This window comes from Mytilus trossulus, chromosome 3 (genome assembly GCF_036588685.1).
Source record: "Mytilus trossulus isolate FHL-02 chromosome 3, PNRI_Mtr1.1.1.hap1, whole genome shotgun sequence".
NCBI classification, from domain to species: domain Eukaryota; kingdom Metazoa; phylum Mollusca; class Bivalvia; order Mytilida; family Mytilidae; genus Mytilus; species Mytilus trossulus.
The window spans coordinates 90075788-90100533 of NC_086375.1; the positions used below are offsets into that span (position 1 = coordinate 90075788).

Below are 24746 nucleotides of genomic sequence, written 5' to 3' on the forward strand. Positions count from 1 at the left end.
ACAAGCTTCAAATTAGTCACTGCCTACACATTTTAATAATTCATCTGTAAAATAAACTTCCATCATAAAAAATTTCAATAATTCCATTGATGACATCAAATAACATGAACTTGCTGTTGTCATGGTAATTAATACGCAGGTCTGCAACAGTCATTAAACTTATCACAAATATTAAAAGCTTTGTGCTACAACATTTAGTTGTCTTTATCTGATAATCATGAGGATTTAAATTCTAGCAATTTGAAATACTGTGGATAAATAGATCACCTATTGTTAACTACTTACTTCCATTCATATTAATTATTCATTCTCTGATTGAGTATAAAGCAGAGTAATTATGAAGGGAGATAATTGTATTATCTATTTGACAGTGTGCGGTATATCAATTTTTTTTTAACTTATTACAGTACATTGTTTCATACTTTGTGGTCTAATTGCCTGACCACAAAAATACTAATCACTAATGATAATGTGTATTTTGTGGTTAAAATTGCTGGTTTGACGTTTTCATTACATTATTTCATCCTCTCCTAAAATATCTTTCTGCCCCATCTCTTCATCCCTTCCATTCATTCTACTTCCTCCCTCAAGATCCCTTTCTCACTCTTCCCCCCCCCCAGGTGTTACATAACAGACAGGTTAATTACATGATATATCTATAGATATTTAGGTCAGACTAACTTTGACATACAAATCCAATAACTGGGTTATTAACTTTTATTAATAAGATATTTACATCCAGTAAAGAATGATGTAATTGTGTAAGATCTAGATAAGGACAATATTTAAAAGGATTTGAACTTTGTACTTTAGTTACTGTCATTTGCAGTTAGTTCCACAAGGGGAGACAATTAAAACAAAGCATCTACCATTATAATAAGGAAGAACATTTTTACAAGTGGGCGTTTTTCAGTATTTTGATTAAAAAATAATATTTTTTCAATAGAAAATTATATATATTTAAAATTTGTTTCTCTTTGTTTCAATCACAAGTACAGACACACATGGAACTATAATATCCCCAGTGTTTCCTGAATTATTATATTACCCTATCACCTCTCAAACCAACAATTCTTTACCCCCCTCCCAATGTCATTCGATCAAATTCATTCCAACCTGGCTTTACCAACCAACTCTATCCAAAACCTCACATTCCTGAAGAATTTACAAGCCTTCTTTCCTTATAAGACAAATCTCATGTGATCAATATAATACCAAAAGAACTATATGGTATATATAGTTCATAACATAATATCCCTACATGCACATAGTGAACAGTGCTTTATTGCTGTTCCTTATCTAACAATTCACACTGAGGTTAATATGAAACATTGACCTCTAATTATTACATGTACCGGGTACTCATATAAAGGAACATATCTATACTCAGTTCAATGACATAGTTTATATATAGAATCATATTGAAAGCTGCCGGTCAGAGTAGTATTTTAACATCAGGAAACTAAAGTATACGTCTGACACTAACTTCCTACCCTGAAGCATATTCGTGAAATAGTAAAACAGCAACTCTTTTTGTACGTGATCACTATATAATAATGAGCCAAAAATAGGCTCCTGAGAATTGGAAACATTATTTATAAAGTTGAAACAAGTACAGATTTTATTAAATTTCCTTGTTCAAGGACTTCAATAATGCCAAGAATCAGTCAACCAAATTCACACTGGATCTTTTAGTACTCGTAATTATCATTACTCACTAATATTCCAAGATCTACAAGCCAAGGAATCCTGTCAACCGATAAATTCTGAATAGCAGATTAATAAAAGACTTCTCACGGTCAGCTAAAAGCAATATATATGTAAACCTTACCTATCATTGGTAAATAAAATATCAGCGTATTGTGCTTACATTTATATAGCCTTTACAAAAGTGTATGACTTCACCAAACAGGTGTGCACTATTTTTTCAATAATTTTGCACTTTCCGTGCACCTGGAAATCTATTTCAATTAAAACCCTGGAAAATTAAATCCAATTCTTTTTCTTTCATCCACTTAATTAAGTACCCAATAGCCCTTTTAGGTTCGATTGATAATTAAGACGGTTTTGACTGAAAACAGTAGCAAGTGTGTTGGAATTCTATCATCCAGAGTAAAATAGAGATTATAGAATGTAAAAGGTAAAGGGACATAAAGCCAAAGACATTGAAATACCTGACGGACAATTCTATTGATCGAGAGAAAATGGGATGTATTATAAAGACAAAGAATACACAAGGAGAAACAGCTTTTGTTAAGGATGGGATACGTGATGTTTATCTTGTAGTTCATGTGACTCATCGACCATAACTCCTTTGTCCAAAACAAGAATCGTAAAACCATTTTATTCTATTCTTGAGATTTCCAAAGTACAGTACTAGCAGTGAGTGCAGTTTCCTGGGCCTAATTAAGTTTAGTTCCTGGGTTTTATTTTGTATATGAGTCACTTTATACAACACTTAACCTTATAATATGTCAACAAATGTCGGTAACCCATGAACTGCTTAATATTCAACAGATAAAAGCAACGGAAATAAAAATATCTATTAAATGTAATTTGGTTTGAATTTTAATCACATCAGCACACCTGTATCAAAGAAAAAAAATTCAAGGTGAAGTCATGACATCATGTTTAATATTTAACTAGCTCCATATGACCAGTAATGTGGAAAATGATGGCAGAAAACTGTCTCCAAATGAAAATACTCAAAGATCAAATAAGTTGCTACCGACACACATAGTTGAAAGGTGTGTCATAATTTACTTGACCATTGCCTGATGTGTCACTATGTAAACATTATATTGAGAGTAAAAGCTGTCCAGTTCTTGTGTATTGAAGGTAACCACAATCAATCCCTTAGTCATACAAAAGTTTATATTCAATTTGATTGAGAGAAATATTTCTGCAAATTCCTAAGAATTGAAATGTGAATAATTTAATCAATCTCCCTGAATCTGGTAAATTTATAAATAAGCTGACTGCCTGGCAGACTTTTACAAGCTGGTGTTGGCCTAAAGAGGAAATAAATACAACAAAGAGATGAAATCTTTATAAATCATAAGATTATATCAAAAGAACTGAAAAAAATAGGGATGAATTTCTTGATATCAACCTTGGATAAAAAATCCATAAAGAAAAAGGTCAGGGTAATAAATTGCAGCCAGTGTAATATATTTGTGGTAACTGTACTATCAGCTGTTTACTTGTTTATTGTGCAAATCAAAGCTCTTAAATATTAATGTGATAAAAACACACTGCAAAATAAAAATGCATTGATGTTTTTCTTTTGATTTGATATTTGTGCTTATGTCTTTATTTGGTAAACTTAGAGAGCTGATATATTAAGATAAAGAAATCTTTGAGACAGAGTGGATTTAATTAGTCTGATCTACAATAATCTGTCTGATCTACAATGATCTATCTAATCTTGTTACTACATGTATGGTACTATCAAAATACCTCAAATAAAAGACTACACAAAAATCAATAAAGTACAACACAATAGGATCAAAGACATTCCACACATGATAGAAGACTATTTATAGATATGTAAATACACTACAGAAATAATTCATTCATCTAGGTCAATATATTCCACTGATATTTAATACAGAAACATGTACACACAAAACTGGTATAATTTGAATATTAAAACTAATTCCTTATGATTTAAAGTGGTGTATTCTTTTGTCTTTCTTAAGATTATTTGTATTTATCTTTAAACAATATGATTTCCTCTTTATGTAATAACAAACACCTATAACCTTTATTGCTTTCCCCTCCTTTCACATCCATATCCTGTATGGTCGTCCCTATGTGTACCCCTCTTTTAACAAGTTTATATCAGACATACAAATGTCTCTCCTTTTCAAACTGTATGAATAATTAATAAAGATATATTATAAACAACATAGGTGTTCCCAATGTCCTTAATATGCCTTGTGGTACCAAGTCAAAGTACTGACAACTGTAGCACATTAAATTACATATAGTCCAGAGCTTCAATAAAATTTTCTGTGAGAAGTAAACCAGGTTTAAAATTAATTCCTTGTTTACCATCTCTCTAGTGTTAAACAAATCTAAAATCAACTGTTAAATTATACTGAAACAAGAATGCCTCTACAGTAATGACAGTACATGGATGTCTCACTTGCACTATCATATTCTATGTTCAGTGGACTGTGCAATTGGGATCAAAACTCTAATTTGGCATTAAAATAAGAAAGATCACATCACAGGGAACGTGTGTACTAAGTTTCAAGTTGATTGGACTTCAACTTCATCACAAACTGAATTCACCAACAACTAAAACCTGAAGCAGGACAGACAGACCATCACAGAGAGCTAAAAACATAATACCACTAGGTGAGGCATAAAAAGTATATATAGATTCATTCCTCAATTATTCCATTATTGTGAGCAGCAACTCCCTTTGAAGGAAATCATGATCTGAAATGCAAGCCCTGGAATGTTTTATCAACTGTGAGATATATACTCAAACTGCAGGCAATATTGGAATGCTGCTACACAAAAATGGAAAGTTCACAATTGGAAAGCATAAATAAACGTCTGAACTGATAGTATTTTGAATTTATGCTGTTGAACAGACATTTGTTCTCTCAGCATGAGGACTACAACTTTATTAAAGTGTACAATAAAACTATTCAATAACATGCATCTACTAAAATGACGTCAATACAATTTTGTGTTTTGATGTTAATGCATTGAGGGCAAAGGAAACCAAGAAAGAGACAAAAAATTGGGAATTATTTTTCAAAGAATGAGATCATGCAACCCTCAATCTCTCAAATCATTACTGAAACTGAGTATCCATAAAACTTCTGTATTGCCAAAACTCATCAAATTGACACTGGAAGAAGAAGATCACTTATTGATCAAAGAGTAATAAAGAAGTTTATGTAAAACCTTGTGTAAGGTAATTGGGACATATCAGACCATAAAAAAGGTTGACTGGGACAGTCCAGCCAAAAAAAAGGAAGCTATCTGGGACATTCCAGAACAAGAAAGGGACCTTACTAAAACAGTACAGATTGTGTAAGATGCCCACTATTTAGTACTATTTGGCTCAATTTTGTGAAGGATCAAATACCAGACCTTCTTAACTTTGTTAAACAAAACCTTTTGTTATGTGCAAGTAAATCATAATACAGTGAACCTTACTTTAGAATATATATGGAAGTGTTTAACGACCTTGACTGGCTTTTCAGCCCTCGCACGGTCGGCTCGGTGCCCGAAGACGATTGGTGAGCATTTAAATATTTTGTGCCGTGGGTCAGGAACGGGTAGCAAAGGACGCCGAATGGAGGCCGCCATCTTGGTTTTGGTGAGTTGTTTTTGGTTTGTTGACTATTTTGGATTTTACTTCTTCACAACGGCTGCTTTCAGGGCCAGTTTGGTCAGCTTGGCAGCCCGCTAGCCTCGATGATGGAGTACTGGTAGATGAATCGTGGACGTAGTTCTAAAGATGACAGGAAGCGTTATCAGGACCCAAGCCGTGAGGCAGGAAAATGAAGGTCGTATCACCCAACAGCCTAGGATACAGCCCTCGGACGTTAATCGGCATGACACTCCCCATAATAGACAATGGTTTTGGAGGCATGTTAACGCGGGTACGCCAACTACTACGTCTCTCTGTACGGCATGGATTGGTTTCTGTCATCTTAGTAGTATGTCGTTGACCATCTAGCAATAAACCCTCATCGAAGATAGCGGGTAAAGGAGAGCTGACCCAGCACGTCCGTTCAGCTGTAAGGACTGAGACGTGTAATGATGTTGAGGATTACTTTAGAACATGCACATTAATCCAATTTATATAAGTATCCAGTATAGTCAATAAAAACTTCTAAGAACTCAACCAATGAATGAACACTAATCCCCTTGACCTGAGAAATGTGCTTAGCTCAGCTGAGTTCCAATAAAACTTGTCAGATCAGGAATTGTACACCTTTATTTATTTACCTGTAGTTATGTCATAGGTATGTCAACAATAGTGTACCACTATAGTCTATTTCTTACAACTCATAAAAACAATGCCCCATAATCCATCAGATAGATAACTTTATCATCCTAGCTTAGGTCTCTTAATACTTCAAAAACAAGGCATTTGATGAGACAAACCTAAAAGTCATCAACACTGAACAGTTCAAATAATAACCATAACAGAATATATGTGATGCTGCAATATTTACCTTTTACTAAATGGTTTCAAATAAAGAAATTATACAACATACTAAAACATTTATTTTTAATGTAAGATGTCAGTTTGGAATAGTTATTAAAGGTACCAGGATTATAATTTAGTACGCCAGACGCACATTTCATCTACATAAGACTCATCAGTAACGCTCATATCAAAATATTTATAAAGCCAAGTTAGAAGTTAGCTCATATTGGATGGATGGCATATATTATATCTGTTAGAAACAAATTATATATCACAAAAAGTTCTGGGAAATCAATAAAAATCTCAGCACTGGTCATTTTGAAAAATCCTGATATTTCAAGTGACCCAGTAAATCTGGGAACTAACTTTAAGCTCCACAGAAAATGATGACAAAATATCAAATACTCGCATATTTTGAACACTTTGAGAAATAAAACAGACAAAATTAATTTGGTTAAATTCAAGTAAATATTAAAACGATTCTGTGTATGTATATGCACATTTTAAACGTGAATAAACCACAAATTAAAGTGCAGATGGAATATTGTGTTATTTTGTCACATGACAGTTTGTTCTAAATTTGACTCATTTAATATGTTTGGTTTTAAAAATGTATATAAAAAGAAGGGTAGATAACAAATCTATAAAACCACAAAAATTTAATGCAGGATAAAACCTGAATATTATTTACAAAGGTAACATGGAAACAAAAAGACAGGAAACATTCATCTAAACACACATCTATTAGTTTTTTCATTATATTTGCATTTGATTATCAGGAAGTTATATCAGTGCTTTTCAAAAATAAAATTTTATTTGTCTTTTTATCTTTTATCTTTGTCCATTCCCCAATTAGTTCTCCTGTATCTATGTAATCCTGTTCTAACTACTTTTAGATAAGTTGACCGAAGATTGTTTATACCCACAGAATGTAATGTGTCCCCTATAGTGGGCTGTATTTGTATTGCATGTCACAGTTATTGGTAACTTCATAAGAGGGAAGACTCAGTCTTAACTGTGTTTATTGGCAATATCATCTGGTCAATCCACATGATCCACCAAGCTAGTGTATTAACATAATTAAAGAAAGTAATATTACATAAATATTTAAAATGAAAAATTCCATGTCAAGCACTGAATATAGATATAGAAAGATGTGGTGTGAGTGCCAATGAGACAACTCACTGAAAATCACTTACACTGTACAAGTCAAAATCAGTGGCAGATCCAGAAATTTTCATAAGTAGGGGCCCACTGGCTGCCTAAGAGGGGGCCCCATTTCGTCACCCCTCAGTGATTCCCTACATAAGCAACCAATTTTTTTTCTCAATAAGGGGGGGGATGGGGATGGCCCCCCTGGGCCTCCCTTTAAATCCGCCTCTGAAAATCATTAAGTTCAATAAGTTCATTCCTGAATATGGAAGCCAGGTAATAAATATCCTTAAAAGTTACAGAAGAAAAGAGCATTGCAGATCTGATAATCAATTAAAAGGTAAGAAGTCAACATAATAAATATCCAGACTCAATATCAAACCATTCTTTCATTAACAAGCTGAGTGATATGAAACAAAAGCTGCAAATGGACATAATCAGAGCAGTATACCAGATAGTCCACCAGTAAAAACAACAATGATTTTATTGATGTTCCTCATCTTCAATTAGATAGAGATAAGAAGAAAGGGTATGAGTGTCAATGAGACAACTCTCCATCTAAGTCACAATGTGTAAAAGGAAACCATAATAGGTCAAAGTACGTTCTTCAACACAGAGCCTTGGCTCACACAGAACAGCAAGCTATAAAGGGCCACATGAATGATTAATGTAAACCATTAACCAACTTCTAGGCTTCGATTACACTTTGTACAAGTGAGAATTAAACATCAAGCAAATTTGAAATGGACTTAATTGTCACAATAAGTAGTCCATCTTACTAGTCCCTGATTGTGCAAGTTTGTGTGTTACTTTTATACCAATATATAGAGGAGCATTTTATAACCATAAATGATGAAAAAAATACATGGTCACAACAATGGTACATGTACATGCATAACAGGGGTATGATAGAAATTTCAATGAAATCATTACAGGTGATGTGTATTTATATACTCAAAATCCAAGGTATAAAAATTAGGAGAAATTGTCTCAGCTTCTGATGACTAAATATGAAGTAATTTGGTTCAGTGGCACCTGAGAAAATGTGACAGATACATTTGACTGACTGTTGGGAGTCCACGGATGGATAGACAATGGATGAGATGAGATGAATGGGGGTTTGATAATATATCTTTAACACTTTTTGTAGTAACCCCAGATTTTTCAAACTAGCTATCTTTTATAGAGGTATACTATAAAAAGAAAGAGAGGATAGGGTTATAAGAAACTTGAGCTTCTCTGCATCAATACAAATTACTTTTACCATGGAAAAATAAATAGTCTATAAAAATCATATATACCTCTTTGAGGTCTAGGTCCTGTCACCATGTCATTCTAGTTAGTAAATAAAGTAAAAGTTAGACCCCAACATCAAGTATTTATATTTTATCTACCAATACTATTGAGTAAAAAAATCTGTATTGTACTACTAGCATGACCTCTACCCTTTTTACAATCTTCAATTACGTGACAAAACACAAGCACACAGGTAAAATCATAAAATCATGTCAAAACAATCATATTTTAATCTGTTAGAGTGACAATCATCATTTGGCAAATATCCAAAACTAACAATGAAAATTCCCCCCCCCCCCTTTTTCCATTTTATCCCTACCTGTTTTTGTTCCTCCACATAGAGATTTGTAACCTACTTCTGGAGTGTTTATATATATATAGTTTTACTATGACATAAAGGGAAGTAAATTAGGCACGTAGGCGTAACACACTCCTCCATTGTAGATCAATGCCACTCACCTATAGTAAATAAATCAATATCTACTTTTCATTGGACATAAAACTTCAATTCAAAACACCATTGAGAGATTATATAATGATTTATAAACAAAAGAATATATCTGTGATTGTTTATTTTAGTAATAGTATGGTTGACATTACTGAACCAAATAAGTGGGTGACATGATCAACAAACCAATATAATAACAAAAACATCATCTCAGTGCATTTCTATAAACTAAACAATTAGTAATATACTGGTCAATTACTGGTAAAATGAGTTTCCTTTAATATGACCAAGGACAGGAAAAGTGGAGAGAGCTGAAGACAATTTGTATTCACAGAATCAAAAGATGGTCAATATGTTTCTCAAAAGAATGGGGGAAATTAAATAAAAGTCAGCTGCTCGAGTTAATTGATGCTTTAACCATAAGGGTAGACACTGTGGATAAAAACTCAGCAGAAGAGGTTTAAACTAAAGATATGCAATAACTAAGTTGAGAAGTAAATTCTGTCAGAGTGACCATTCTTTGAAGTTTCGACTCCAAACCACATTTTTTACAGATTTTTAAAGCCTTTTGAGTCACTTTTTCATAATAAAAAAAATCCGTGTGAACCAAAAAATATTCCTTGATATCATCTTTATCTATATTTGTTATCATAATTTACTCCCTTCATCATCACAACAAATCTAATCAAAACTATTGATTTCTGAATAAGAAAACTATATTAGGTAATTGTTTAAGAAAACAATATCAATAGCAAGCTCTCCATTTTTTTTATAGCATAATTCCCATTAGTCTCCTATTCCTGCACATCACCCCTCAAACACATTCAAGTCATAGTTGTCATAGAAACAAGTTATTCAATAGCTACAGTTGTAATGTGAAAAAGATTTAATTTAATACAACTTTTAGAAAACAAGAATTTCTACAACTGTCTCAAATTGACAATTTGAAATTTGCTGACTAGCAAAATTGTGGTGTAAATTGATTTTCTGACTTTTATTTTACTCTCAGTAGAAAGTAATCTGTCAAGTTCTTCTAAATATTTTTAAATTAAGCCTAACATTTCTACTGATGGAAAATGTTTTCAGTCTATAAAAATCCATTCCATTATGATGAGATGGATTTGTGTATAATGTCTTGTAACAAATATATAATGCATATCAGGACGAGAAATGAATATAAAACCTGCTTTGCTCTAGACCAATGTGCTAAGCCAGATTATTAATGTGCTAGCTCACAAGGAAAGAGCTTTCTACTGTAGTAGTACAGCAGCAGTACTGAATAAAATTGAGAATGGAATGGGGAATATGTCAAAGAGACAACAACCTGACTAAAGAGCAGATAACAGCCAAGGCCACAATGAGTCTTCAAAGGAGCCAGGAAAAATCCTGCACCTGTGAACACTATATGTAAAAGTGAAGATGTATGATTGCATATGAGACAACTCTCCACAACAGACCAAATGACACAGATATTAACAACTGTAAATTACCTTATGACCTTTAACAATGAGCAAAGCCTATACTGCATACTCAGCTATAAAAGACCCCGAAATGAAAAATGTTAAACAATTCAAATGAGAAAACTAACTCCCTAATTTATGTATAGTATTCTTGTTATACATGTAAACTACAATATTCATACCAATTTTCAAGGTTAACAGAATCAATGTCAAATTTTTGATATATTATTCAACATCTGTCATGATCAGTTTACATGAAATCAATCTATTATAAGTCACATGACCAATACCTACAACTTTGTTTTATGAATGGAACCACTTACAAAATTCCTTACTCATCAAAATTATAAATAGACAGCTTTCTATCAGCACTCTAAGATCATACACATAACACAACAACTGATATTAGTTTGCATATCTAGTTCAGGCTAATACAAAATACAATCTTCCTTTTACCTTCCCCAAGATGTCTTCTGCCTTACAAATTTGAATCCAATCTACATCAAAATGAATGGTAAACACACACCTAAGCCCTCTGATAAAGAGTAAAACCATACACCTTATTCTTCCATACTCCAATCCTAATCAATAAATCTTACAATAATGTGTGGTGGCCTCTCAGATCAATGATAAATAATGTGTAAGGACTTACAGAAACAGACTATAGAACTTCTGTTCAGCAGGAAACGTTATTGGTAATCAAAGGGACATTTTATTGGCATGTAACAGAGACAATCATATCAATAAACTCCAGATTTTCATTAATAACTCATTATTGAATGTATATTGTTTCTATAAAATCTGCTATGTGTATGAAAAAAATTCACCAGTACTCATTTGAGCAAATGCAAAAAAAATATCACCAAGTAATTAAGAATCAATTAGAGGTTACCTAGATCAGGGACACAATGGATACAGAGAGGAGGAATTTGTGGTATAAACAAATTTATAAATGTAGTCTCCAGCCACCAATGCTACCAACAGCAACTGACCATGAAAATTCTTTGTCACCAAAAACACACAAACCTCAATTTTCATCATCAAATAACTTCCCAATTATATGACCAGTCATGGATCCAAAATATTTCAGAAGTGGGGCCCACTGACTGCCTAAGAGGGGTCCCGCTTCAGTCATGCTTCAGTGATTTCCTTACCAAATTTTTCTCCCAAAGTGGGGGGGGGGGGGGGGGGGGGCTGCCTCCTCCCCTTAGTCTGCCTCTGATGACACAGGTATTATAAGGTTTAAAATATTTGTCCTTAAAAATATGATCACTTCTTTTAACTTCATAGTACATGTATTTATAAATTTCCTTTTTTTTTTTATTTTTTTTTAAGAATGAATGAGATGTGAAGAATACTTCAAAGAGACAGTAATCCAACAATACAAGTAAGTAAGACATCCAAAGTCAGAGTGGTTAACATAGATACCCCTCCCCCTTTTCATGTTTCTAACTGTTCACCTTTAGCTATTGCAGTGGTGTTGGCAAGTACAATTTTCATAAACCTTTAGGAGTGCAATGTCTCAGCTGTGAATTAACCATAAGGAAATGTAAATTGTAATAAAACTTTGAATCAGCACAATATCGTATTGGTTTATATGACAAAAGGATGTAAATGTGTATACCATTCAGAATAAACCTCAATATCCCGTGATAAAACAATAATTGAGGACAGATGAATTTCTGAATGTCAAAAGGATGTATAATAAGTGCAGTAAGGTGGTAGATTATTAATATGTAATTATTTGTTAAGTATGACTTATATTTTCTTATGTTTGTAATATTGTAACTATTAACTATTATGTGTCCCACTAAAGGAGTTGTCATTTATGTAAATACATGTCTTTATCAACAACTAATTTTGTCATGGCTACTGTACCACTTTAAAGCTTACCTAATGTTGTTCAAAACACCTTTCGGTTTCAAAATTTTGGAAGAAATTACTTGACAAGAATGAAGTATGAATTTTTTTCATTTTTTTTTCATCAAAATAATATTTTCAAATGTGAGATACACAGTAACTCTTTGATTATATGAATAGGTCTCATCAAACCTGGCTCTTGTAAGAAAGAAAATACTTAATGGTTAACAGAAAGGGTTTCACCTAACCAGCTCTAGTAGAAAAGAAGATTATTGTTAATCTATACATTACATATCTAACATACAAATATATTTCCCATACAACCAATTGGTCTTTTGTTAAAAATAGAATAAAAAAGGTAGGTCAGATATATCATACTTTTGTCTGTTTAATTTCTAAATATATTACTCATCAACATTTTTTCTAGGTGACAATTTCAATTCTATAGAGAGTTATCTATATCATTACACAAAATGTAAATTTTCTATATTTGTCCTGATCAATACTGAGTGAACAAACTCAATGATCAATCTGAAAACCAGTGAAAGAAGTTCAATAGTAAAGAGGCCAATCACCTTCTGTACTGAGTGGAAATAGGACTATACAGCATGTAGATAATTGATAAAGTAAACACTGTGGATTCATTATTTTTTGTTGGATACCATTTTTCATAGTTTTTGTGGGAACAGGTGAATGATGAATTTAAATGTTAAACGAATTACAATTTTTTTATCAGGTTGTATGCAGACTTTGACAAAAACATGAAATTACATCTCCATGAAAAGGCAACTTTTCTGCAATCCATGAAAATTGGTACCCACAAGAATAAATGAATCCACAGTAGCAAAGATTTGATTGTTTATGTGTAGGTACATGAGAGATATGTCTAAATAGATATAGGGAGATGTGGTATGTACTTAGTATATGTACATGTATTAAAGTATTGTCTATATGTAATACAGTATTTATGTGTAAGTATACCCGTGTTGTATATTATGTTTTTATGTTTAGATTAACCAGCTATATAAAAAGAAGATGTATGGTATGATTTCATCAAAGATCTGAATTATGTGAAAATGACCAAAAGAGCCTTGAAAAGTAAAAAGTAGATGAACGTTTCATACTTTCCACAGACGGACTTTTACCAGACATTATACAATTGTTTGGAATATATGCCAGTTTTGGAAGCTCTGTATGATCATGATGATTACCATGATGATGGTCACTGTACAACCTTCAACATTGAGCAAAGCCCATACCACATATTCAGCTATAAAAGGCCCTCAAATGTCTATATGTAACAATACTGCACTAAAATACAACCTACATTTTAGGTATTTCTGGATATTGCATGACAGCAGTGGTTTGGTGTTACAACAGTGTAATTTTCCCTTTATATGATACTAGTCAATTATATTTACAAATCATGGATAAAACATTATACATATTGATTTCAAATTTCACAAAATTATCAATTTTAGCACTGACAAATGTTACAAATCTTAACTTCGATAATCCACCTATTTCACCATCTGTCTTTACTAGTGTACATAATGAGTCAGTTTTTGGTTGCTCTATTTATACAGCATTTGGGTTTTATATGTATTTCTGTTTTTACATACGTTTTTGTAAGTCACTGCAAGAAGGTTATATGATTTCATATAACCTCCTTCTTTCTTAAAGCTCTGAATTGTAAGCATACTTATAACATGTATTACAGTACTGAATAGTCTACAGAGTCTAGAACAAACAATTTTCAAACCAGTCACTGTGTTGGGATTAACTAAATGGCAAAAACAATATTAACCCAACGTTGAATAAAAATGTAATAGAAATGTAATAGAAATGTTGCAGTCTAGTTGTGCATATCACTAAATGTGCTGGAGCCCTTTGTATACTAGTGCACCCTACAAAAGGCTACATCATTTACATGTTCTAAAATCAATATTACAAAAAATTAACATGTTATTTTTTTCAATAACCTTGTACATGTTGTAGGTCAAAATATTGATAAAAAAGACATCTACCTGGTTAGTATATCATGTATATATGAAAAAGTTACGTGCAGAGCTTCATTATGTGGTATAACTACATGTATATATATATATATATTCAAGGACACCAAACATTTACTGTGAAGTATTATTTGTACTTAACATTGATTTAAAAGATCAGTGATATATAAAATGTTCACCTGAGCTTGTTTTATACCTGTATAACATTTGTCTGGTGGCATCCTGCCAGTCTGATCATTGGGTTACAAAACTTTACAAATTTAATCAAGAAGAAAGTTTGACCTATTAAACAAATGGGTACATTGGCACACATATAATTGAAGCTGTCAATAAAACGAATAATAACCTAATTATTTGTATGAAATAGAGATTTTTGGTGAGGGTGTGGAACAGGTGACAGGTAAATGTGGAAAAAAGTAAGATTGTAATTTTTTCACAAGGTAGACTACCGCAAAATATTGTTTTTAAGTATAATAATATAATACTAGATATTGTGAGTGAATTTACTTATCTTGGTGTATTACTGTCTAGATCAGGAAATTTTTCAAGAGCTAAAAAAAAGCAATGTGAAAAAGCAACACATGCTATGTACGATATTATTCGAAAAGGTAGAATACATAATCTGTCAATTGAATGCCAACTTGATCTATTTGATAAAATTGTTAAACCAATACTTCTGTATGGGTGCGAAGTTTGGGGTTTTGGAAATAATTCAATAATCGAGAGGGTTCATATTAAATTTTGTAAAATATTACTTCGAGTAAAAAAGTCTACTCCTGATTTTATGATTTATGGTGAATTGGGAAGATATCCATTTGATATTTCAATTAAGTTACGAATGATAAATTATTGGTTCAAGTTGGTAACCGGAAAACCTGACAAATTGCCTTTTATTTTGTATAACTTAGCAAATGCCAAATATGGTACAAATATTTTATGGTTAAAACAAGTCAAGTCAATTTTAGACACTTGTGGCTTGTCATATGTATGGGACAATATCTTTTTTGTAAATAAAACATGGCTACATGTAACCATCAAACAGAATTTAATAGATCAATTCAAACAAAAATGGCTAGCAAGCCTACAGGAATCACCAAAAGCATTAAATTATCGTTTATTTAAAGATACTTTGGAGTTTGAAAAATATTTTAATATTTTGGATGATAGGCAAATATCCTTATTTTTTAAATTTCGAACTTTGAACATGAAATTTCCAATAGAAACTGGAAGATGGCAAAAAATAGAAAGAGAAAACAGAAAATGTGTATTATGTAATTCAGATGCCATTGGTGATGAATACCATTACATTTTTAATTGTTCAGCTTTTGATAACTGTAGAAAACAATGTATTGTATTTTACTATAGAAATAGTCCAAATACATTGAAGTTTTATGATTTAATGAATTCAAAAAAATGTTCAGAACTGAACGAACTATGTAAGCTTATTAAGGAGATCAATAACAAATTGAATTTTTCTGGGTGAACAATTGTGAATGCCTCTATCTACTTTCGTACATTATTTATTTATGTAATTTTGAAATATGTATAATTATCTCTATACCTTTGTAATTTGGTTTGTGAGAATAAAGATATATATATATATAGGTTTGGTACTCCTTACAGCTGTCCCTGAACACAAGTAGACACCGAAAGACAAGAAGACCACTTGAGTGCTTGCACTGTTAAAGATGTCATACACACAATGCCTTTATAGATTGTTTACCTTCATACCTTGTCAATTCTGAAGGGGGTTTTAAGAAATGTTAAAAACCTAACAATTCATCCTTCTTTGTGACAAGCATGAGGAAAACATTTCTTTATTCCTACATTAAACATTTAACATTCTACAGATTAATAAGAACATAAGCGAGTAGTTCATTCTTATAAGAAGGGATGCTCTCCTATAAAATAACAAATCTAATTCCAAAAGAATTCTGGTACCAATAGACCACCCTATCCTTTTGTATGAAAACACAGTCTATCTTCAAGTTTTGTTTTGGTAACCTTAACGATTTATTAACTAGTCATAATGGACATTAGGTCACATAGAATACAACCATATTAATAATTGGCATATATAATATATCTGACTGTTGTGGAAGATCTATCTCATCCACACCAAACATAGCATTAGGGGCATACATGTCTAGAGAGGCTGTCACCCCCCCCCCCCCTAAAAATTTCCAGTACGGTACATTTTTCTCGTTTTTTTATTCCCATCCTGACCCATATAAATATCTATGGTCCACCAATCTTCCTTGGTTGGCTTCTATCATGATAAAACATTAATTTCTTTTCCAGATATTTGTGTCAGAAAGACGTCTCCAATTTAAATTTCCTCTCCTTGTATTGATCTTGTGTAGAGCAGTGTATGCAGACCTGGCTGTCACTTATCTTTGTCTCGGAGGACCATCTGTCGTTATGTTATGTAATGCCAGCTGTTCTCCTCAAAAATCCTCACCAAACCCCAACGAAATTAATAATAATTTCCTTTTAAATTTCAAAAAATTATCCTTTTTACGTAATTGTTTTGCATAATTCAGGAAAACCTTTATTGTGGGAATATGTCATGTATGTTGCAACCGATCATTTACTAGAGTATATCAAAGGAACTAATAAATAGATTGGAAATATACAGCCTTTAGCCAATAATTCCAATTTTTAAAAGATCATTTCAAAGAGGCAAATGATTAACATCCTTTACATATATACATTGTAATCAAATACAACTACAAATCACATCAATAACTGTTTACTATATGACGTCAAGATATATCTGTCCTATATCTAGTGCTTTTACATCAGTACAAGAGTTTTTTTTGGTTCTGGGTCAATATAAAGAGTTTACATCTAATCACTATTAAAACAATGGTTTTAGCTCTCTTTTTTAACCCTTCAAGTCTAGAATGCCAGATAAAATTAAAATAAGTAGGTGTGTTCAGCAGATGAAAGTGGCAGAACAGAATCATCTTCCAAATAATGGAGGAGGGGAGGGGTGGTATTCACACATCCTTAGTCATGAACATAGTCCTAAAGCTATGCAATGTTCCAGAGAGAAAAATCTCAATAGTAAATATAGTAAGTGTTTCTGAAGTTTACCAATGTTGGTGTAAGTCAAGACGTTTTGCAAATAAGAATATCCAGGTCTTTTTTTTATAGAAATAACTGGACCTTTACATAATTTTTGAAAGTCTCAACCATTTCATGCCTGAGATCATTTTTTTAAGTCTGGTTTAAGTTTCAAAATCTACAGAACAGATTTAGCTGCAGAACTGTAGCTATTAGGTCCTTATGACATTTTTTGACTATTTACGGACCCAACTAATAATTATCTAAAGCTAGTTGAAATTGTCTCATTTTGAAATCACAGTAGCTGACACTGAAGCAGAGCCCAACAAATACTCCAGGAAGTGCCTACCCATGGATGGACTGCCCTTATCCCCCCACAATCAGACAGGTTCCCTTATATCATATATTCCACTAAATGACATAATCTAGTCAAACCTTGTAAGATAATGTTTTACCATGTCATGTGACCCGTAATTAACAAACACGACTAATTAACCTCATTTTACATACCTTTATATAAGGAGCAAATTCCAATATCCTTTCACTTTTTCATTCAAATATTTAAATCACAAATTAAAGTCAAGACGCTCATAAAACCAAGGTCAGAAGATAAAGGTCTGAATGAGGTCAAATGACCAATGAACTTCAATGTGGTTAACACAACACAAAGAAAATTATCTGAATATCTAACTAAAACAGACTAGTTTCAATGAATTTGTCAATATTCCTAATCACTAATGCATAAATAGTCACAATTTATAATCAGTTCATAAAAAAATCACTCATTTCATATAAATTCCAAAAGTTTTTGTTATATACAAAGACTGAATGAGTTCAGTCTGGTGTGGAAAGTATTTTTATCCCCTGGGGTTAAACCTGCTATAAATGGAGAGGTCATAGGTTACAGGTCACTGCACATGCCTACAGCTGGCCTTTATCAGAATTTGTTTAGATAAAGTCTGTTTCTAGATGATTTGTTTGGGAAAGAGGAGTTATATAAATATGTGTAGAAGATTTATATCAGTTGGATTTCCTGCACACTTTTAATTATAAAACTTTGTCAAATTAAAAAACACATTTAAAAATAAAATAAAAGAAATTGATTTAATTAAATATAATCTAGAGCTTTCCAACTTACAATTATCAGAGATATATAATACAATTGTATTATATGTCTCTGCAATTATTAATTCAAAATTTTTTTCTATAGGTTCTTTTAAGAGATATAAAAAAAATATAAGGTTCATTGACCTGAATTTATTCAATCAGTCGTTATCTTATCTGATTTTATTGAAAACAATAAGAATAATCAATGATTATATATTTGATATTATACAATAACAATACAATAATTTTTTTTATTATACAATAACTGTCTTTTGATGAGGTAAATATGTGATTTTGGCGACCTTTGAAAAACTGATATTCACTGAGCAAAGGCAAAGTGAATATTAGTTTTTCAAAAGTCAATTTAGCCATGTATTGACCGAAACAAAAGACAGTAATTGTTTTATTCCATAACTCAAGAGAAGTATGTGCAATATTATGGAAATTATTTACCAAAACCAATTGTACATCAAATTTTTTTACCAAAATTATACACATAAAAGCACACATAGTTTTGTGCAGTAAATATACTTTTTTCAAAGATGAACATACTTATTTTTTCAAAATCCCATTCATATAGAAAAACCTACTTAAGTTTTACCAATATGGAATAACTAGAGGCTCTAAAGAGCTTGTGTTGCTCACCTTGATAAATGTGAATTAAACAAAGGAAGCAGACAGTTCATGACGAAATTGTGTTTAGGTGATTGTGATGTGTTTGTACATCTTACTTAACTGAACATTCTTGCTGCTTACAATTGTCTCTATCTATAATGAACTTGCCGTGTAGTTTCAGTAGAAAATGTAAGTAAAAATTTACAAATTTTGTGAAAATTGTTAAAAATTGATTATAAAGGACAATAACTTCTTAGGGGGTCAATTGACCATTTTGGTCATTTTGACTAATTTTTGAGTCTTAAATTGCTGTACATTATTGCTGTTTACAGTTTATCTCTATCTACAATAGTATTCAAGATAATAACCCAAAACAGAAAAATGTCCTTAAAATTAACTATTTAGGGGCAGCTACCTAACAATGAGTTGTCCGATTCATCTTAAAATTTCAGGGCAGATAGATCTTGACCAGATAAACAAATTTTATCCCTGTCAGATTTGCTCTAAATGCTTTGGTTTTTGAGTTATAAGCCCAAAACAGCATTTTACCCCTATGTTCTATTTTTAGCCGTAGCGACCATCTTGGTTGGTTCGCCCAGTCACAAAACACAATTTTTAAACTAGATAGCCTAATAATGGTTCTGGCTATGTTTGGTAAAATTTGGCCCAGTAGTTTCAGAGCCTCATTTAGCCTAAGTTTGGCTGAAATTGATACAGCAGTTTCAAAGGAGAAGATTTTTTAAAGTAAATCAACATGATGAACAAATTGTGAAAAAAGTCTTTAAAGGGCAATAACTCCTTAAGGGGTCAATTGACAAATTTTGGTCAAAATGACTTATTTGTAGATCTTACTTTGCTTAACATTTTTGCTATTAACAGTTTATCTTTATCTATAATTAAAGAACCTTAGTGAGCACGCTCACATACCCCAGGTCCCCACATTGTCATTGGAGAAATTAAATAAGTGAAAGAAAAAAAAATTGTATAAGAAAAATTAATTTCCTGTCAATATGCACATCTAAATAGTATGTCCTTATTATCTACAAAATTTCATGAAATTCTGTTGTGTGGTTTGAGAGGAGTTGCGATGACAAACTGTTGCAGTAGTACATTATAGTAAATAAGTTCAAAGGGGCGTAACTCCTAGAAAAAAAATTGAATCGCAATTTCCCGTCGATATGCACAACTACATAGTATATCCTTACTATCTGAAAAGGTTTTGTGAAATTCTGTTGTGTGGTTTGAGAGGAGTTGCGATGACAAGAAACAGGACTGACGGACGGACTGACAGACGGACGGGTCAAAAACATTATACCCTCCGCAACTCGTTGCGTGGGGTATAATAATATTCAAGATAAAAACCAAAAACTGCAAAATTTCTTTAAAATCATCAATTCAGGGGCATTATACCTGAAAAACAAAACAGCAAAATTTCCTTAAAATTAACAATTTAGGGGCAGCTACCTAACAATGTGTTGTCCGATTCATCTTAAAATTTCAGGGCAGATAGATCTTGACTAGATAAACAAATTTACCCTTATCAGATTTGCTCTGAATGCTTTGGTTTTTGAGTTATAAGCCAAAAACTGCATTTTACCCCTATGTTCTATTTTTAGCCGTAGCGGCCATCTTGGTCGGTTCGCCCAGTCACAAAACACAATTTTAAAACTAGATAGCCTAATAATGATTCTGGCTATGTTTGGTAAAATTTGGCCAAGTAGTTTCAGAGGAGAAGATTTTTGTAAAAGTTAACTAAGATTTACGAAAAATGGTTAAAAATTGACTATAAAGGGCAATAACTCCTAAAGGGGTCAACTGACCATTTTGGTCCTGAGACTTATTTGTAAATCTTACTTTGCTGAACATTTTTGCTGTTTACAGTTTATCTCTATCCATAATAATATTCAAGATAATATCCAAAAACAGCAAAATTTCCTTAAAATTACCAATGTAGGAGCAGCAACCCAACAACAGGTTGTCCCATTCATCTTAAAATTTCAGGGCAGATAGATCTTGACCAGATAAACAATTTTACCCCCTGTCAGATTTGCTCTAAATGCTTTGGTTTTTGAGAAATAACCAAAAACTGCATTTAACCTCCATGTTCTATTTTTAGCCATGGCGGACATGTTGGTTTGATGCTGGTCACCGGACACATTTTTTAAACTTAATACCCAATGATGATTGTGGCTAAGTTTGGTTAAATTTGGCCCAGTAGTTTCAGAGGAGAAGATTTTTCTAAAAGTTAACAGATGCCGGACGCCGGACGCCAAGTGAGCTAAATATGAAAATTGTGCCCTAAAGTCTTTAGAAACCCAAGTGCTCCATTTTAAAGGACTAAATTGTTTATAGTCAGCATACATCTGCCCCTAGACATTCATGATTTTGTTTATCTTAATCAATCAATAACCTGTTTATTTTAATGGTAGGAATACATTATATTTTGTATTTTTAGTCCAGCTTTAAGGTATAAAGGCTGGTCTGGGAAAAAGGGTGGGGGGAATATATAGCATATTACAACTAATATAGTTTTCAGGAAGCAGTTTAACTTTGACCACAATGTTATGGTAATGCAGTTGTTTAACTACATGTATATATAACATTTTACATCAAGGGTCATTGAGATGATTATAGTGTATGAGGAAATATCATCATTATAACAAGACTGCTACATCACAGAGAAATGTCCCCAGTGTTAATGAATTAAATTGTTCGTCACAATGTGTCATTGTGGTAAGATAGTAAAAATTTGGTAGAATTCCCATAGTATAAAAAAGAAGATATGGTATGATTACCATTACTCCATTCAAAATTGTTACATAAAAAAGACGTATTAAATGGGTCAACTACACAGAGGAGTTGAATTCATGAGGTATAACACCCATTCATAACCATAATTTTTATCCTACTTTTTGTAATTGGAGTTTTTGGACTAGGACAAATTCTTTTTACTATAATACTCTTAAAACTTCGATTAAAATGTCTAATGAAAATGATAGTAGTATTTGGTCAACAACAAAAAATATTATAAAATCTCTCAGTCTGTAGCAGTCTCAGAGAATTTAGGCCATTTGGTCCATGTAGTGGTGTTTTTACATCTACCTATAAATATATTCAAACTAAGTCCTAACCCAGGTAAAAATTATGAAATGAAAATGGTAGTACACCTGAAAGCAACCAAACCTAACTTATATGAGAGGTCTCTTAGGGGCTGCATTCACAAGGTGTAATTGATAAAATACTCAGATGAGTATAAAATTGGCAATCACACATGATGCCGAACAGTTCCACCAAATAAAAGTATACTCAGAGGAGTTATGTCTACTAATGTTATTGTTACAATTATACTAAAAAATAGTCAAAGTCCTATAACTCCTGTTAGAATGGTCAATAGATCACAGTATGTATGATGGCAAACAGTTCTAACAAGAATGAATGTAAACCAGTCTCACATGCCTTCACAAGGTAGCTTTGTTACAATACAAACACATGGTAAAAGTCCAATAGCTTCTATAATAAACAGGTTCCCCATTAGGACATGATATGCCTGTCACATTTTTAAAGAATAAAGTTTAATAACTTCTCAATGTCAGTCATGAAAAACTAAAGGGAGGTTATCTTAATATATATAATCTAGTCACCAAAGTTCCATGAAAACTGCTCAAAGCTCTGTCCAAAAACTGGAAAATCACCCCTATTTTATGAATAATAATGTACATTGAACTATCATTCCATTTATCTTACCTCCTATCGATTTATAGAGATATGATTGGTTAAAGGACTACATGTGGTAACTATGTATATTTGATATAGGGTGTCCTAAAAATAAAGGGTTAGTTACCATACATGGTTAGTTACCATATGGGATAAGTAAGGAGTTACTTCCCTTTCAAAACAAAATAGATGCCACAACCCTTTTTAAAAACAACATGGTGCTGAAGAAAAATATGAACGGATTCAACAGACGAAGAAATTGATGATGAAAGGTTGAGATAAGTTCATCAAACATAATAAAGCCAACTAAAGTTGGTATTATTGGCATAAAGGAGTTACTTCCCTTTCAAAAAAAAAAAAGAAATCTGAAAGGATTCAACAGACAAGGCAATAGATACATTTAATGAACGATTGAAATAAATTCATAAGACAAATTCAAAGCTAAAAAAGTTGTTGTTGTTGGTGTTTTCTGTCATTCTGTATAGACAAATGGAAGTAGGATCATAATACTTAGTATTGAAGACCTAATACGATTTATATGGGGTCAGTAAATTTCATCTGGGGAATCAAGCTTTGCTCTCACTCCATTAGAATTTATTGACCCCATATATATCGTATTAGGTCACTAACACACCATGTAACTAATAATATACACCATGAAACATAGTTGACCTATTGCTGATAATATCTGATAAACTGACAAAATTATAAAAACAGCACCATGAAAATCAGGTCAAGGTCAAAATAACCCTACCCGACAGACATGTACACCTGACAATCATTCCATAAATAAAATATGGAAGCCTTATTGCTCATAGCATCTGATAACTTTTTATAGATGAAACCAAGAAAACTAAAAAATTGTCCAATGAAATGTGCCAAACAAAACCTGCAAGTCTAACAAGTCAAGTAGGGTTCTTATGACTTCAACCTCATTTTCATGGTGCAGTTTTCATAATTTTGTCAGTTTACTTGTTAATGTCAGACACCCAAAACCATTGTAAGGAGTACAAATATATTTCCTTTTAAGTTTCTCAGAGTTTTACTCCTATACAATATTTGCAAATTTAAAGTATACCTGACCAGATTTATAATTTTGGGGTCCAAAGAAATCTGTTAATGGCCAAACAACATGTAGTGTGGCACAAAATACAATCACCACTCTTGCAATTGAGTGAAAGGGATATTCAATAATTGACTGCTATATAAATGTGGAAGTTGGCAAGACAAAGTAGATAAATACAACAAGTTTAGCTTCACAATATAAAACTTGGTACCAAATATCATGAATATCTATTCTACCATTCAAGCATTTTTCACATAACTGTTTTCTTTCAGGGACATGTTTTGGGTCCAACTTTAGGTGTTAATTGGAAAAATGCACACAAATAATGCCCCTGCTAGCATTACCAATTTACCATGTTATAAGGGATATAACTCAAGAACAGTAAAAGTGACTATACACAAATTTCTGCTCGACCTGTGCTTTGTTGTTATAAGCATTGTGTATAAGTTTGATTGAGGCAAACTTAGGTAAGAGAATAGAAACAATAAATTCAGCAATTTATCCATTTGTAAAGGGGCATTACTCTAGAATGGTAGACGTGACGCCAATAATATTCAAACTCAATCTGTGTTTTGTGGTAGTAAGCATTGTATAAGTTTCATAACATTTAGCTGAGACAAATAAAAGTTAAAGAATGGAAACAAAAAATTCTTAAAGGGCATAACTCTAGAACAGTAAAAGTTATGCCACCAAAATTCAAACATGATCAGTGTTTTGTGGTATAAATAAGCATTGACTTAAGTGTATAAGTTTCATATCA

The 24746-nt window shown here is 32.2% G+C and overlaps 1 protein-coding gene across 6 annotated transcripts in view; it reads right to left on the minus strand.

Annotated features, from left to right (window-relative positions):
- Positions 1–24746, minus strand: part of LOC134712800 (lysine-specific demethylase 6A-like) — a 73983-nt gene that overhangs the window by 33060 nt on the left and 16177 nt on the right. The window contains exon 1 of one of the 6 annotated variants that reach the window (XM_063574686.1): positions 17995–18342. The exons of 1 other annotated variant lie outside the window; for it this stretch is intronic. Coding sequence is in view for 2 of the 5 variants with exons in the window: in XM_063574684.1 (XP_063430754.1) it covers positions 11067–11095 (29 nt within the window). In the remaining 3 variants the exon portion in view is untranslated. Of the gene's footprint in view, positions 1–5804; positions 5959–8951; positions 9070–10996; positions 11132–17994; positions 18343–24746 lie in introns of those variants that run through there. 4 more of the 6 variants (XM_063574689.1, XM_063574684.1, XM_063574685.1 and 1 more) reach the window with 4 other exon arrangements.